We start from the raw sequence: 16,985 nt of genomic DNA, 5'->3' as shown, positions 1-16,985 counted from the left end.
TTGAACCCACCTGATGGTTTATTAGAGAAGGGCGCGTTAGACTTTTGTCAAACATTCAGAGAAAAACAATTTTTCTCCATTCACTTCTTTTTTAGGTTTTGGAATATTCGATACGTATTTTTTCATTTCAATACGATTTTTGGAATTTCCGAGAAATGATTTTCTGACGTTTTGCATTCACAAAAAGAGCCTTTTCAGCAGTTCAATCTAAAAGAGATACAAAAATTCTAAGAAAGCATTAAACGTGCGTCCTTTACTTAGCTTTCAAATGAGCAACCATAAAAAAAACCCTATTGTTTATTCATAGAAAACACTTGAAAGTTAATAAATAAATTTAAAAAATCCAAACTTACACTATTTTTTCTTTTTTCACTTGAAAAAGTGGCATTAGGGGCTGGCATTAATTAAATCCTGGTAAAAATTTCGGAACATTAAATCCTGGTGGTTCGGAACAGTGAACTTTTCAATCACGACTTGCACGCACGAAGCGTACTCCCGCATGGCTGACTAAACGCTGCCAGCTGAAAAAATATGGCTGGCAGACATTCTGGTGACCAGATATACAACTCAAACGATACAACCGTATCCACCAGGATTTTTCCACATTGAAATCTTTGACATTTTCAGCGAAGGTGAGAAGAAAAAACGCTCGGCTAACTTAGATACAGGCGACTTTGTTTTATCAAATTGGATTTGACAACCGTCACTGAATCAATTTTGGTAGCCGTCTGGTTGCCATGGCTGCCCAGGTAGCCAAAACGCTATGCGGGCTGTAACGTGACTCGCTTGGACACTTTTCCATCCCTTCACACAGGCGGAACGGTATTTTCAAATGGCTGTATCTTCGTTGATATTGAACTGATATGGCTAATTTTGGTGTCACTCGATTTTTTGGAACGTTTAGAATAATGTACACCGATAATGACTCGGATTTGAGCCATTTACCATGGTAGGGTCATTTCCCATAAGATTAAGCGCATCAAAAAAGTATGTGTACAATTGGAACTACATCGAATATGAGCTGCATGGCGATTAAAGTTTGAAAATTTGAATCTTAAAAAATCACCAATGGGGGAGCTAAATAAAATTTCCGAAATAAAAAAGGTTATGCCAAATATCTTAGAATACATAACCTACACGCAGAGAACTATATTGTGAAAGTAACTGAATTTTGGTTTCATACAACGATTTATTTTATTAAAAGCGTTATAAAAAAATTGGTTTAATACAGCAAATATTGTTGCTTGAAACTACAACACTAGATACTTATTTTTCTCAGTGTTTGTTTCAATTAATCTTTTGATAACATAACAAATATTTTATTCGCGTTGCAGTTGAAAACTGGAAAATACTTCCAGCGACAATCATTATTATCACGTTCGATGTGGAACATATGATGTAGCAAGATCGCGCTTTATTCATGTAGTGATGCACTAGTATGCGCACTAGTAGCGACGTTATGGATTGGCCAATGAAACGTCATAAAAATGATTCTCGCTGGTTGCGTTTTTCAGACCTCAACTGTAGAGACAATACTTGTGCGTTCCTGTCAATTTCATAATAATTTCAACCTGCGAACCAGTTCAAAATAACCTAACTTTAAATAAAGGTAATATTCATAGGCTTTGAATTTGTAAACTTAGAGCAAATTCAGCAGCTGCAAGATTCATATGGGTGGTTTATAATATAACTGAAACAAACAGCCGTTTTAGTTTTATTTATTCGAACAGTTGTACTGTCAAATTCAAAACGGGTATACGCTGCCGTTCTATTTTTTCTATATTTGAAACACAGATAAAACGCTGCTGGGACTATCAGTTTATTTTGTTATAATTTTTAGATTTAAATTTTAAAACTGACATAAATTATGCATCTAGAACTAGAACACTCCTGAACATGCCCTTGGCAGTTGAAATGAATGATAACATATAAACATTGTTAAAATCATACATTTTAGTTTTTTATTAAAAAAAGATTTCTTTAAAATTGATTTTCAAGCCCATCTTTTGAACTAATTTTATTTCGATTTTGTATCTATTTTGAAATTTTTAAATGCTTTCAACCGCAGTTGGGTTCTTTTGTCGTGGGACGATCGAATCTTTCACATGCCACAATCGAGCTCCTGATATATTAATTTTTATTGTATCCAATGAACTGGTGCCCCATCAGTCTGGTCAAGATAGAGATCATACGTCAAATACTTTCTGGAAATAATGTGTTGTGTAATGTTATGCAAGTTTAGTAATATTTTGAATTATCCATTCATACACTTGAATTGTTGAAAAGCTTTGTGATATGAACAATAAGGTTGGAATCGCTTATGTCTTGGACGAATTTTTGAATCTTTATTAGATTTATTTAGTTTTTTGTAAACACGGAGATTCAAAAAATCATTTCTCGAAAATTTCAAAAATAAAAAAAAATTCCGAATATTTTCAACTGAAAAACAGATGAAAAAATAAATTTTGGTGGCTGATTTTGTGAGAATGCCCCCTATATGAAATAAAATGTAAAATGTGCCAACATTCTTCTGTCAGCTGGTGAGTGGCGCTGTTTAGATGCGGCGATGCTGGTGTGCGTGTGCTCAGAAAAGCTCTCTCTCTCTTATGAATGATACGTGCTCAATGTATATACACTGTATGGTCTGAGCACGACTGGAAACGCAACCAGGCGATACGAGATTCACCACAGCTTTCGGGTGGTTTTGCACTGCGCTGGTGTGTTGTATGCTGGCTAGTATTTTCCACTGGATAGCAGGATTGGCACTATCTTTATTTACGGTCCACTATCTGTACTACATCGTGACCGCGTTACGCAGCCCGTCCAGCAGCGACAGTGGCCACCAGATGCAATCCGAGGACGCAAAGTACATCAAAAAGTGAGTATAGTTGCCCTTCTGTGCAGCAAATTTACGCGATTATGAAATAGTGCTTCTCCAGTACTGAGGTGTTATTGATTTTTTCGTCTTTTTCTCGGTTCGATGGTGTTTGCTTGAAAAAAAAAATAATTTTATTTCCCTTTCAGGCGATGGAAGGGCGGAACGATCGAGCCTCACCCTACGGAGAAGGCTCTCATAGTCAATTACAAACTGGAGGCGGCCGTTTTCGGTGAACCCGGGGATCCGATGCTGGAGGACAAGAAGGTATGAGTTTATGAGTCATTCGTGTGCATAGCGTCTGCGAGTGATCTGCTTCGCGACGCGATTTCGGGTGGGGAAAGATTTTGCGTTACCTTGCGACAGGTGTGTTACGCCGGGTGATTGATCTAAGTCAAGGTTTTCCGCTATTAAGGAAGTGGTCGTTTTTAGTGCGTTGTTGTGCTAATTTACATGTGTTGTTGTTTTTTTTTAATCTTTCGATGTTTGTCCCTTTACAGGATTGTCAACGTATAATTCGCCTCAAATCGTTGAATGCCAAAACCGACCCAGCCGTACTGGCTCGGGAGGTAGTGGAAAAGTGCGACCTCATTCATAAATCGCAGTTGTCGGATATTGAGCAGATCATCTATTATCTGAAGAATCGCAAGAATGTGGAAAGTTCGTCTACGGCGGGGAACACGACCGGAATCGCTGGTGGTCAGCGCGTAACATCACGCACTTCCGGTAAGGTCAGCCCCCACGAAACGGAAAAGGCATCCATTCGGAATATCGACGAATACATTGAGTTGCTGTACGAAGATTTGCCGGAGAAGATCAAAGGGTCCAGGTTGATTTTGCAGCTGGCACGCGATCCCGACAATTTGGGTGAACTGGAGAAGAACGGTGAGTGAGATGTTTGGGGAAAATGGATGCGTACCGTGTAATTTGCAATGTACAAACATTTAACAAGATAGCCAGTGCAAATCACGCATGATATGACAATACTAAAAACGCGTTGCTAGAGTCAAATAGTAAGTCATGAGTTAATATATTTTTTAACCGAACTGACATTTCTGTCATCAGCACGGCCTTTCTTTCGAATTCCGGACAAAAAGTAAACGTATCCTGAATCCACCGATCGTATCCGCTGTTGCTTAACTTCAGCGGACGAGAATCGTAACGTGAAACCACGTAAAGCCAGGGTGTCGCAAAAATAAGTAATCGACAAAATTGCAACTGGTAACGAACAAAACAGATACCGCACGGAAAAGATATTGAATAAAAAAAATACGAGCCACGGCATGCATCATTCACCTAGCGGATTACCTAACCCGCAATGGCCTGGTGAATCATTCAGAAGATGTAGGTAACACGCACAAGGAAAAAAAATGATCCACTGTAACAGTAGTGTCAGATGCGTAAAGGAAAGGAAAAGCAAAAGTTTCCACTGCGAGGTGAAAAGCACCAACAACAATAATATTTGATGGGATGTTTGAAAATGATTTGAACTTGACACAGTGAAAGGATTGATCGATTCGATTGAAACTAAAGCCGCGTTCATTTTTTGTTTTATTTATTTATTGCAGAAGCTGTATTGAGTGCACTGTCTCGTGTTCTCAGGGAGGACTGGCGGCGTTCGTTGGATCTTTCTACCAATATTATCTACATATTTTTCTGTTTTTCAACCTATACCAACTTCCACTCCGTGATTGTTAACTATAAGGTAAGAATGATGCACGTTTCAAACAATAACAAACCAAACTAATCGATCATCCGTTGCAGATCGGTTCGCTCTGTATGGACGTAATCGACTACGAATTGCGGCGGTATGAGCAAATGAAGAGCGATCTGGACGCCCGGAAAGGGATCGTCGGCGAAAAGGGCAAAGAAAAAGAGAAAGAAGTCAACAAAAGTGCCGAATATCTGGACACCATCGTCGATCAGGAAAAGCCCAAAGAGATGGAACCGCCCCGCCGACGGATACCGGAACTGAAGCAACGGCCACGGTCGGGCAATTGGTCCAGCTATCACGGTAGCATGAGTACTTCGCTGGTGAAGGCCCACAACATGAACAACAGCTACCACGAGCAGCTTTCCAAGGAGACTACGGCGTCCAACGATAGTCTCAACAATCAGTCACCGGAAAGCGAGAAGCCCGACCCGAAGAAGCAGAAGGATGACTACGATAAGATCAACAAGCAGTTCAAAATATTCGCCAAAAAGCAGGAGCAACTGTTGCGGGTAGCTTTCTACCTGCTGCTGAACATTGCGGAAAACGTAAAGCTGGAGGAAAAGATGCGCAAGAAAAACATCGTCAAAATGCTGCTGAAAGCATTGGAACGGCAAAACTTCGATCTGCTGGTACTGGTCGTTACTTTTCTCAAAAAACTTTCGATTGTTCGTGATAACAAAGACGAAATGTACGAATTGAACATCGTGGAGAAATTACCACGGCTTTTGCAGTCGCAAAAGGATCTCGTTCAGGTAACGCTCAAGCTACTTCTTAACTTATCGTTCGATGCACGATTACGCGCAAAAATGATACGGGTCGGCTTTCTGCCGAAGTTGGTAACGTTCCTAAGTGATGACAAACATCACGAAATAGTAACGAAAATTCTGTATCACATGAGCCTAGACGACAAGATCAAGTCGATGTTTACGTACACGGATTGCGTTCCGGTGGTGACGGATATGCTACTGTTAAATTTGAACCAAAAATCAGATCCGGATTTGATTGCCCTCGGAATTAACCTGGCTCTGAACAAACGAAACGCTACGATGATGCTCGAGAACAATCGGCTGCACAATTTGATGCTGCGGGCCTTCAAGTATCAGGACACGCTTATGATGAAGATGATTCGGAATATTTCACTGCACGAATCTCTGCGGATGCACTTTGTGGTATGATAATGTTGAATTGTAAGTTTAAGGATATTTAAATCTGACTACTTTTATTTTTCCGTTGAAGGATTTTGTTGGCGATTTAGCGAAAATACTGACCGAATGTGACGATGAAGAGTTCACGGTTGAATGCCTGGGAACTTTGGGCAACCTGGCACTGCCCGATCTGGATTACTCGCAAATCATTCACAATTTCAACCTCATTCCACTCATCAGAAATATGCTGGTACCAGGTAAGACATGTGTAATGGTTGACCATGATTGACCATTGACGCTCTAACGGCCATTTACATATTTTCTGAATAGAAATAACCCTTTCTTTCTGTTACTCAACTTACTACTACTTTCCGTACCTAACAGCAACCGTTCTAGGGTCTCATTTACGGTATCAAGCATCCGTCGCCAACTAATTCGGTCTAAGGCAACTCAACTCGTCAAAAAACCACTCCAGGCACAGATACTTCGAAGATCTCTCTTTGCTTGATCCATTCACCTTGCTCGATGTGCTTCTCTTTTTATCTCAACCGGATCAAATTCAAGAATTATTTTTATTGGGCTGTCCTCCGGTAACCTAGTGACATGTCCAGCTTATCGTAGTGGTCCAAATTTTACTATGCGTACGATATGTTAGGTAATCCAAGCAGGTTTAGCAAATCATATTAAAGAGAAATCAGATGAAATTTTGGCAAATGTGATTGGAAGCAGTGGAAATTCTTCCAGTCTACTTACTCATAATAATTATACTTAGCGATGCAAATGTTAATCATACCATTTGCGGTAGCACAGATATAAATCAGGTCTGGTAGAGAGGAAGTTCAGGATATAACGCTTTGCTCAAACCAAGCTATTTATGAACTAGGGAACTGACGAGTGGAAGGTGAAGCGGAACCATCGCTATCTGATTATAAGTTTATATTCTTCGATCAGCTAGGTGCCACTATGAATGTTACGACTTGTCGCAATCCAAAATCTACAAATTAGGAACATTATACTGAAACCTTAGCAACTAGGTTTGATGGGTATTTTCCCACCATCGAGTGTCCTGAGGACTTGGACATTGCTGTTAACAAGATGAACTCGTTCATTGTTTTATCATACGAAGAGGTCTGTCCTCAAAACTACTAGAGGAACTCCGTGGTGGAGAGCAGAACTTGATAGATTGAAAAGAGGTATGGGACTAGCTTGCAACCGGCGTGTCCGTGACGACTCGGGTCCGTTTAGAGTGATTCGTAGTTCGTATAAAAAAATGCCTCAGATCTGCCGAACGTGAAGATGAGAAAAATCTTTTGTCTCTAGTTTGAAGTAGGCTAAAGAAGTTTCTCTCGAAATCACAGGAAAACTCATTAAATCTTCCAGGAAAACTCATTAAAAAGTAAAAACCGTTTTCGTTTTTGAACCTACACGCGGGCGACTCTGACTCGAACACGTGGTACGCGCCCTAAATAACACCTCACAAAAAAAAGAAATAATAAAAAATAAACAAATTTGCATGGATGTCGTGGTGCGAGCCGAGAAAATTTTCATAGCGAAACTACACGATTGGAGTCTCAAAAGTTGTTTGGGCGACTCTGATCCAGCTCTCGGGCTGCTTTGATCAATAACCGAAAACGGTATTAGTGCAAATCCAAGAACAAAATTACTAGCCCTAATCTTCTGATACAACAAATGAAGAGTTGGAGTCAAAGTTAAATTTTGTGTTTGAACGAGAAGTTCAGTACAAGATTAAGGAAAAATTGGATGCTTCTGCTGGATTTATATAAAATTTCAGAATGAGTATGCATAAGAAAGCATGAGCTATAGTTCTTCGCGAACGATTACTCTTCAGTTCAAAGACTAGTGAACCTTTTCTTTTTTGCTCGCTTAACCTGACAAAACGATGTTCTTTCAATAGAATGCATCACTGAACGGTTATTTGAAATAAACTGTTTTGCTCATATCTACTGTCGACTTTCACCTTATCCGCCCTTTGCAAGAAGTATTTGATTTTCTTCAGCTTTGACAGCTGAAATTGGTTTTTCAGAGCTTGTAAGAGACTTAGAAAGGTTTAGAAGATAGTTTGATTTGTTCAGTGAATCTATGTTTAATTTATTTAAGGTTATCAGCTATGATGAGAATATTGATGTCGATCAAGAAGCAATCGAAGATTATCGATGACAGGAGAATTAAATTTAGATCATCCTAGTCACTAGAGGCATAGATTGTTGTTTTCGCAAAGTGACAAACGTACATTTTAAGAATTCTAGAAGGATTTTCTTCTGTCTCCCTAACATCCAAGTTCAAGTTTTGTATGCAAGCAGTTATTTTTATAGCGTTTCTCCACCATTAGTACCATTATGCGATTTCGGTTGAAGCGATAAAACATTTCTCATCGAGTTCATCTTATATAAATTAAAAATTAGTCTTATGCACTCAAAATTTACCCTGGGGTAGTTGTCAATTTCTCAGGCGAAACGACATAACATGGGATTTCATCCAATCTTGCATGACACAAGATCAGAGCATACCAATTAAAGCTTCAAATCGTTTACGGCACTTTTTGTCTTGCTGTTTAGCAACAACCTACCTCTAGTAAGCTACGCGTAAGACTGAATCGTTAGCTATAATTTCGCTTCTATTTGTAGATTCGCGTGCTTCCAACAGCTTTGCTTTTGCTTCGATTGACCAATCAGAGCGCTGCTTTCTCTCTGATATATCGCTCACTCCTTCAAAACCGTCGACTGTGGCAGGGAAATCCGCTATGCCGGAGATTTTTTGCAGCCAAAATAGGACACTGCTAGCTATTAATCAACATTTCAATGATATAAAATTTAAAATACATGGCTATGAACATTCAAATCAATACGTAGAAATATTTCCAATCAAATGGGGACATAATATTAATAATTGATACAAAATTGACTGAGCTTTAATTGTTCAAAACCTGACCACATTTCTATGTGTATTTTTCTTGAGTTTCTAGTTTGCACCGCTGTATAGAAAACAAAAATGTGTTCCACATTAAAAATCTTTGCTTACCAGTCTTGCTTGCGGTTATATCCCAAAAGCATGGAGAGGCCCTTGAACCCATAATTGATCAGCACATCAGAGATGTGTGTCTTGCTGAGCATCCGCTTGACATTAATCAACATGCTTCACATCAACGTGGGAAATCAATAGTCACAGAGTTGTTTACAATATCGAAAAAGCTGTGAAGCAATCCAGCTTGTGAGCTATCTTAGGCATAGAGAATGCTTTTGATAATGTATTTTTTCGATACTCGCTTAGAAATCTTACTCTTCGTTCGTCACTGAGCTTGCCAGAGATAGGTAAGGTAAGCGTTCGCGGCTGTTCACAAATTACCGATCCTCTGGAACCTGACGGATTGCTGGAAACATTAAAGAAACTAGGATTCGCAACACATTAGTGCGCAGATTATTATCCAATATTAATCATTGGATTTTGCATCACTGTTGCATGCTCATATAGAGTGTAGAATCAAAACAGCATCCATGGCGTTTGGACAATGCAGACGGGCTTTTAGCAAAACGTGGGGCCTTAAGCCAAAAACATTCTGTTGGATTTTTGCAACAATCATATGTCCAATACTGACTTACGATTGCCTAGTGCGGCGGCAGTGGTGACAGTTCAGTCCAAGCCTAACCATTTGCGAAGAATGGTACTTATGGCGATGACAGGAGCTTTCACTACGACGCCGACTGGTGCTCTCGAGGCTCTGTTCAACTCCCCCTAGAGAGAAAAGATTGTCATCATGTGGTCTGTTGTACTGATGAGGGACGAGCTGGTGCTGGTATATTTTGTAGCAAAGTGGGATGAGGGCTATCGCATTCTATGGGTAAATATTGCAATGTTTTCTAAGTAGAAATTTTTGCAATTATGTGCGAAATTCAGTCGGTTTTCTTTCGAGATTTATCCGGTATAATTATTGATTTTTGCTCAAACAGCCAAGCTGTAATTAAAGCACTAAACTAGTGATCCCTTGTCGTATTTAGATAGAAGAACTTAGCATTTATAATCGACAGAACCTAATTTTTCCAATAAAATTGAAATCAAGTGACAGATTAAGTCTTTTTCTGTCATACAAAGATCCTATCACCCACAGAAAATGTTCTTCCTTGTGCCCACAGGCAAATACAAAGATGATCTGGTCCTCGAGACGGTCGTCTTTCTCGGCACGTGCGCCTCGGACGAATCCTGCGCTATGCTGCTCTGCAAAGCGGATGTGATTCTGTCACTGATCGAGCTACTGAAGGCGAAACAGGAGGACGACGAGATGGTGCTGCAGATTGTGTTTGTCTTCCAGCAGGTGCTACGCAACGAGAGCACCCGGGTGTACATGATCAAGGAAACGGAATCGCCGGCCTACTTGATCGATTTGATGCACGACAAAAATGCCGAGATACGTAAGGTTTGCGACTTCTGCCTGGACATCATTGCCCTTACCGACAGTGAGTGGGCTTCGCGGATAAAGGTATAGGGATCGTTTGTAAGTTTTACTTTAGGAAATCTTTACTATGTGGTTTGTTTCCTCAGTTGGAGAAATTCCGCAATCACAATTCCCAGTGGCTAAGTATGGTGGAAACACAGGAAGAAACGGATGACATCCAGGACTACGGTCCAATGGATGACGACGATGGCGATTTGCCGGCTTATCTGACGGCAGACTATTTGGATCAGTGCATGCTGTACCAGTCGGGCGAATCGAACGACGACGGTGAAACCAACAATCGGTCCTCGTCGGCCATGTCCAACTACAGCAGACCCGTGAGCCGGTAAGTTTTGTTTTTTTTTCGTTTTGCTAGGAGAAGTAAAACACATTTTACTTTTTTTCTGCAGCTACAGTCGTGATCTTGAAGATTTTGAGGTAATTGCCTAAATGTGGAAACCAAAGAGTTCAACTATTGAATCAGAATTTACAATTTAAACGAGCATTTGGAAACGATCAGTTGTATATAGAAAATTCTATCCAACACAAGCGAATAGATCGTAAGAACACAGCGACAATTACGACACGAAATAGACGCATTATTACTTATACAAAATTAAGAAAAAAACAATTGAAATTGCTGGCTGCTACTGAATGTGCTTTTTTCGCAACAAAGATAGGCTTACATTAAATTATTTAGAGGAGTTTTAAGCAAAGCATGTCCTAGCTTAGGCGCAGATATTTATAATGAAACGATGAATCGTACTTCATTCATATCCATGTATGGCATCGTGGGTTTGATCCAACGGAAACTCGGTTGACTCAGACTGTCAACCATTTGAATCCTGTTAGTACTCAGGCCGACACATAAGAAAGCGCTTCATCACAACTATCTAGTACTGTTAATATAACTGAAAATATTTTTAATGGGTCGATATGCGCTTAAGAGAAAGACCATAACATAGTTGTTAAGGGAAAGAACAGAGAGGGATTTATCCGAAGCTTCTAGTCTTCTTTCGTTTGTGATATATCGGTTTAATATTATTACTTTTTCGTTGATTCCTGTTTTGATCGTTTATTTTTTTTTTGTTTCGTCTTGTGCAATCCAACGCTCTAAGCGTTGTAGAAACTGTACCTTATGTATCCTACGAAAAATCACCTTGAAGTTCGAAAGAACAAAACAATACAGTGTTTGGCAATTACTTGAGGATACACGATGCAGCTATTATTTGTTGGTTTACATTAATTTCGTTTGCAAATTTTATTTTACCCTTTTTAATTTATGTGAAACTAATTATTCCAGATATCAAAGTGCTTAAAACATTGTATTATAGTATTTTAACAGATGCGTTTACTGATTAGATATCGAATGAATATAAATTTCGGGAAATACGACAAATATCAGATGCGAATGATCCTCGCCTCAGGACCGTAGAAATTATCACGTCCCATCATGGAGTACAGCTTTTACAATTCGCTCTTGTGTTTATGATATTTTCTTCCATTGAAAGAAGCAAATTGGCACCTAAAATAATCATCCACATGGTGCAACAGTTTGAAAAATTGGTCGTTCTCAGGGCCACCGATCCCAGAGAAAGGATTCCAAAGCATCAAGCGTTTTTTTTTCAGGGCGTGTGAAAGCGAAAAACTTATTTGGAAATTTGAAAATATCTGCTACAGCAACATGGTTAGTATCATGGTTCTAAATCTTTATATATAACTCGAATAATACCTGTTCACGTTGACTTTCGGACACTTTTTCTTTCAGATTTTGAATTATTTCACGGATCGCTGAAACTCTACACTTTATTTCGTGTATACCTTCGGTAAAATGACGTCGAATCAAGTGAAACCTGAAACTACCGAAAAGTATCGAGTTTTGTGTGCAAATCATTTGAGCAGCGCTTGACTGTGAATCGGAAAATTGAAAGTAACACAAATCGAAAAGTATGCTCTCGACAAATGGACAAGAAGGTAATAGTTATTATTGAGAAAAACTGTAACCTTTCTATAAGAATGTGGCTCATAATGTTGGGAAGTCAAAATCATACGTACTAAAAGTGAAGCAAAGACAAGAACTGAAGCTGCCCACCCGTGATAAGCAAAATTTCACTGCAAAAAGTCGTGCTAAGGAGTTTTACGGTAGTTTTGAAAAAATTTACTTGTACGATTATGGACAACTGAACATACATGCCCCTGCATCAAATTATGTTGAAACACCTAAGATGATTCGGTACTCGAATAGGGAAAACTTTAAATTAAACGTACACTCAGTTCCAGTATGCAGTTACAAACGTTTATTCACTTTATGATTTTATACAACCACCTATTTCAGAGATCTCTGACAGTCGTCACTACAGCTTTCCGTCTATGTATGTAAGTATGTTCGGTGCCTTCTTTATTAGTATGGAAGTAATGCTTGTTCGGTTATCTAATTCAAGGGGAAAACTAAAATAATCCACTTTTGTTTCTTGAACTAATAGGAATGTTAGACGCTTCTGGGTTTTATTTTTGTCAGTTAGTGCCATCTAAGTTTTCCTACTTCATTCCGATAGGAAGATTAATGTGTAAATAGTCGCGCTCGTTTAATTGCACTATGTTTGATCCGGGTATTAAACTATAATGTCTAATAATTTCTCTAGTACGTCTTACAATGATTTGCGTTATATATCTTCACACAGTGTCAAAATAAATCTCTCTATGTAGAAAATAATTTTCTCTTAGTGTGGGTAGTTAGCATTAGTTCTACGTAGAACGATACCTTGTTTCACCGTTTTGTTTTCTTTGAACAGAACTGATCTCGTCTTACATATCTGTCGGCAAAATGTCCGGAATAAGATACTTGCAGAGATCCTCTTCGCTTGAAACGAAGATTACCTTGCTAGAGGTGTTTTCGTCCAGCCAGCCCCGGATCACTGGCCAAATAGTGGAGAACACCATAGGAGCGTTCAGGACTAGACAAGCACCCAACCGTTCCGGGAAGTGCTTGCTTAACAGCCATATCAAGTTTTTGATTAATTGATAATCCATGCAGGAAGTACTGAAGTTGGCTAAATCGAACACGATGCACAAGTTATCGGTGACTTCTTCGAAGCAACGCTTGCAAGCCTCGTCCAGGCAGTGAACGATGAACTTGGTCAGCTCATCAATATCCCGCTCAGACGAATGATTTTTTGCGGGAATATAAATAACGGGTCGCCCGATACAGTCCCGATGCTTCAGAACCCGAGCCTTGTTGACGTTGGCTTGAATTGCCGGGCTGTCTGCTAATCTGTCAACACCATACTCTTCACGCCACTTGTTCGTTTTAAGAATTGCCTATTGGGATAATTACATCTTTTATGTAGAACCATTTCCAAATTGACGATTTCTCGACTTACTTGAAACGAAGCATCCACCGTTTTAAACGCACGCAGATAACGTTTCAAAGAAAACTCATTGTGATACTGCTTCGGATCAGCTTCCGCAATGAGTTTCATACGTTCCTTGAGCAATGCCAGATCGCTGGGATTTACTGGGACTGGTTCCATTTCCATATGCTACGTTTCCCAAAGTATAATGGCAATGACTCAAAACAAGAGAAAAAATTTCCGTGATGGTTTCACAGTACTACCACTAAATTTTGCTATTCCATGGCTTCCACCCAGTGAAAAATTTTGATTGATCTGTATTTCCTTGTACCGCCGTTATCTTATCTATATGGTTAGACACTAAATACTTTCATTTATTGTGATAATAGGAGTGCACAACCTTTTCTTAGCTCGATTTCCGTGGATCAGTTATCAATAGATGTTTAATTGGTTTGACACTGACAGGTGGTCAGAAACAGATGTGAGTTCAGCTCGGGGTACCCATCTAATAAATATACACTTCCAAAAAAAATACTTATCAGCTGTTTTTCAAAGAAGGGCGAATCTAATATTGACAGCAAATGGAGTATAACATAGATGAATGTTTCGACTTTGGTTTCAAATCCTGCCTAGAATTGTTGGATTATCTTTAAAAGGCATGCAAATTTTTCCAATTCCCTTCTATATCCACTGAGTTAATCAACATAAAAAAAGTTTCACCCTTTTTCGATTTGTTTACTTCTACTACTGAAATTAACTGGTTTCCGCGACAAGGACAAAACCTGAGGGTAATTTTATCGTCTCGTTTACTATTTCCAGTAGTAAAAGGTTCGGAAACTATTTAAAATAAAGAAAATAAATAGTTTCGCCTTCCCTCCAGCAATTGAAGTATTGCCCTGTGGAACACGGAGGGCTAAACTTACGTAAACAAATGGAATGACAGTTTCACTCTTTATATTTATTTGTATTACTAAGATTGAGACTTTGAAGAATTCGAATTTTTAGGTACAATTGTTGGATTTCGAAGCCTTTATTGGTTGGAGAGAAAAACTCGATTTGTTTACGTTTGTAAAATTCGTCCTTCTTTGATAAATAACTGCTATGGCGTTTTCGTTTGAGGAAATTTAATCGGACTCCGAGTAATTTCATCAAAAGCGGCCCTTACACGATCATTAAAAGTGTCGTATTAACGTATAAGGGCGGTAATGATAAATTCTCCATACAAATTTCAAATATAATTACCTGAGTAATCTTTAAAAATGACACTAATAATTCTCGTGTAAGGGCCGCTCAACAAACAATATTCAGGAAACATAGTTGGGTTCACGTTTAGCAACAGGGATGTGAACAGACCCAAACCAATAATCAGGTTCGTAATTGACTCGAATTTCAGTTCAATGACATCGAAACTAGTTTCGAAACTGTTATCAAACAAATGATTTGATAGCAGTTAGCGTGGTAACTAGATTAGATTTGACATCAAGCGAAAACGAAATTAATTTCAAGGACTTTTGAACTAACCTTGTTTGAAGCTAGTTTCAATCTCATTAAACTGAAATTTGTGAGTAGAAGGGGGTTTACGAGTTATTTGCGAGAGGAAGGGGATTTGCGATCTTAAGTGGCTGGCGAAGAGCAGCATAGAGATGTTCGCTAGATACAGCAAAGAACACCACCGATTAGGCTGATAAGTAAAGCACAGACTAACAGACAGGACACTTAAATTGGATGATTTAATAATTTTAACGGTCATTTCGAATATTTCTTTAGTTGGAACAGTACTCGTATATGCCATGATGGTGCCACGTTACCCTATCAAAAATATCCATTTTGTCATCAGACTGTGTTTATTTTTTTCATTTCCCTAATAGTTGCCAATCATACAGAAATATCTGTAATATACTGATTTGTATACGTCCATGCGGATTTCATGCAGGATACAGATTTACATACATACATATTGCCAAAACTAAATACAGAATTGTGCCTAATTCTCATCCTCCAACGCAATATAAATATAAACCTGAGGAGTCAGTTTTCTGAACAACGTTTAAAAAGATAAATTGTTGCCTTCAAACTTCACTAAAAAAGTTAAATATATTACAACGTAATCCCATAATTTATTGCGACGATTCATTTTCAATTATTATAAAAAGTCTAATGAAATCTGTGTGTAGGGGGGACCAACTAACAAAAAAATTTTTTTTTTTCATGACCCAAGAGGTTACCGATAATAAATAGTTCGCACAGTTCAACGTTTCAATGTCAATGTCAGTTAAAATTAATCGCGAAATGGTTCACAGTTTTAGAGATAAAGCAGTGTACCTTATTAAATATATTGTTTAGTTAGAAAAAAATCATTCGTATCTGACATGAATGCAAATGAGATTGAAATATTAGCAAACAGCACTGTTGTTATCAAATTATTTCTCATTTTTGTGCTTAGCGTTTAGTAACGAGATGCCTAGAATTCAGTCAGATTTATACAATCCAACATTCGGTTCATATAGAGCAGGAACTTTTGATTACTTTAGATTATTTCTTTAATTAGAGATAAACCATTTTCAGTTTGTGTTATCAACGAAATGAATTTGTGAATTTCCGACTTCAAACAATGAACATATAAGCAATTATGCTTGCAATTAAACGTTCTTCTGCACGTTTGAATATGTAGTCCCCTCCCAAGTAACAATTTTAATATTAATAAATACTTGTAGCTGTCTTCAATGCTACATAATAAATCTTGCATTAAAACTTTAAACTCCACGAAAGCCTACTGAAAACCTCTATAACAGCATGTTCCTGCCATGTGGACCATTCTTCATAATGATTATAAAGCAAAGTGAAGAATTATCATAAACCTGTGTTAAAACTCCAAATTCAAGAAAATTTTGAAACCAGCTTTACGATCAACATTTAATTTATTTGGATGGAATTAATTCCGTTTTGATAATATTTTTCTTGACTAGGTGTGTGTCATGTCTACTTTGAATGCAATCAGTAAGAATATATTAGTTTATTTTTAAGAGTTTGAGGCTTTTTCCGAACGTAAAAACTTCATGCGCTTTTATTTTTATCGTGAATGGAAAGATAAAAATAAGAATTATAACTAATCGCCTCGAAATAAATGCGGTTTTTGCGAAAGTCTTCATGATTTATGAAAATTATTTTTTGTGATTCATCGTCATTTTTGTATAAAACTATTTCGTGGCGTTAAAACTTGTGCATATATTCTGAAAACGAATCATGAAAGCCCATCATATTTCCTCGTTTTTGCATTTCGCAGTTTATTTGATGTCAATAAATGCTACGGTATAGGACATCATAATGGCGGCCATGAAATTTTCTTTAATGCAAATTACGCTTAACCCAAGAAGCAATAAATCAAATAGCTCACAACAAATATGTCATAAATGCACTTCAGAACCCTCAAATTTGCTCTGAGTGAAACTGTCAT

At 38.2% G+C, this 16,985-nt stretch overlaps 2 protein-coding genes across 2 annotated transcripts; one reads left to right on the top strand and one right to left on the bottom strand.

Moving 5' to 3' along the window:
* Nucleotides 1-2,654: 2,654 nt before the first annotated feature.
* Nucleotides 2,655-11,587, top strand: LOC131426243 (kinesin-associated protein 3). The gene is made up of 9 exons (XM_058588830.1): nt 2,655-2,878; nt 3,025-3,142; nt 3,376-3,760; nt 4,444-4,580; nt 4,640-5,758; nt 5,826-5,991; nt 9,883-10,226; nt 10,289-10,527; nt 10,592-11,587. Exons 1-9 carry the CDS (start codon nt 2,727-2,729, stop codon nt 10,629-10,631), a joined length of 2,700 nt encoding a protein of 899 aa, XP_058444813.1. The 5' UTR covers nt 2,655-2,726; the 3' UTR covers nt 10,632-11,587.
* An 868-nt stretch (nt 11,588-12,455) lies between these two features.
* On the bottom strand, nt 12,456-13,995 carry LOC131426244 (uncharacterized). The gene is made up of 2 exons (XM_058588832.1): nt 13,562-13,995; nt 12,456-13,499 (listed from the first exon to the last, which is right to left on the bottom strand). Exons 1-2 carry the CDS (start codon nt 13,715-13,717, stop codon nt 12,987-12,989), a joined length of 669 nt encoding a protein of 222 aa, XP_058444815.1. The 5' UTR covers nt 13,718-13,995; the 3' UTR covers nt 12,456-12,986.
* Nucleotides 13,996-16,985: the final 2,990 nt, after the last annotated feature.

This window comes from Malaya genurostris, chromosome 1, assembly GCF_030247185.1.
Source record: "Malaya genurostris strain Urasoe2022 chromosome 1, Malgen_1.1, whole genome shotgun sequence".
Taxonomy (NCBI): Eukaryota; Metazoa; Arthropoda; class Insecta; order Diptera; family Culicidae; genus Malaya; species Malaya genurostris.
Note: the sequence above shows the minus strand (reverse complement) of the source record. Positions and strands in the feature narration are given on the sequence as shown.

Excerpts from the sequence above, each read along its gene's own strand:
- LOC131426243 (XM_058588830.1), top strand. The coding sequence starts at position 2,727 with ATGCTGGCTAGTATTTTCCACTGGATAGCAGGATTGGCACTATCTTTA. Across the intron at positions 3,143-3,375 it reads CGATGCTGGAGGACAAGAAG|GATTGTCAACGTATAATTCG; the intron begins GTATGAGTTTAT and ends GTCCCTTTACAG. Across the intron at positions 10,528-10,591 it reads TACAGCAGACCCGTGAGCCG|CTACAGTCGTGATCTTGAAG; the intron begins GTAAGTTTTGTT and ends TTTTTTCTGCAG.
- LOC131426244 (XM_058588832.1), bottom strand. The coding sequence starts at position 13,717 with ATGGAAATGGAACCAGTCCCAGTAAATCCCAGCGATCTGGCATTGCTC. Across the intron at positions 13,500-13,561 it reads CGGTGGATGCTTCGTTTCAA|GCAATTCTTAAAACGAACAA; the intron begins GTAAGTCGAGAA and ends TTATCCCAATAG.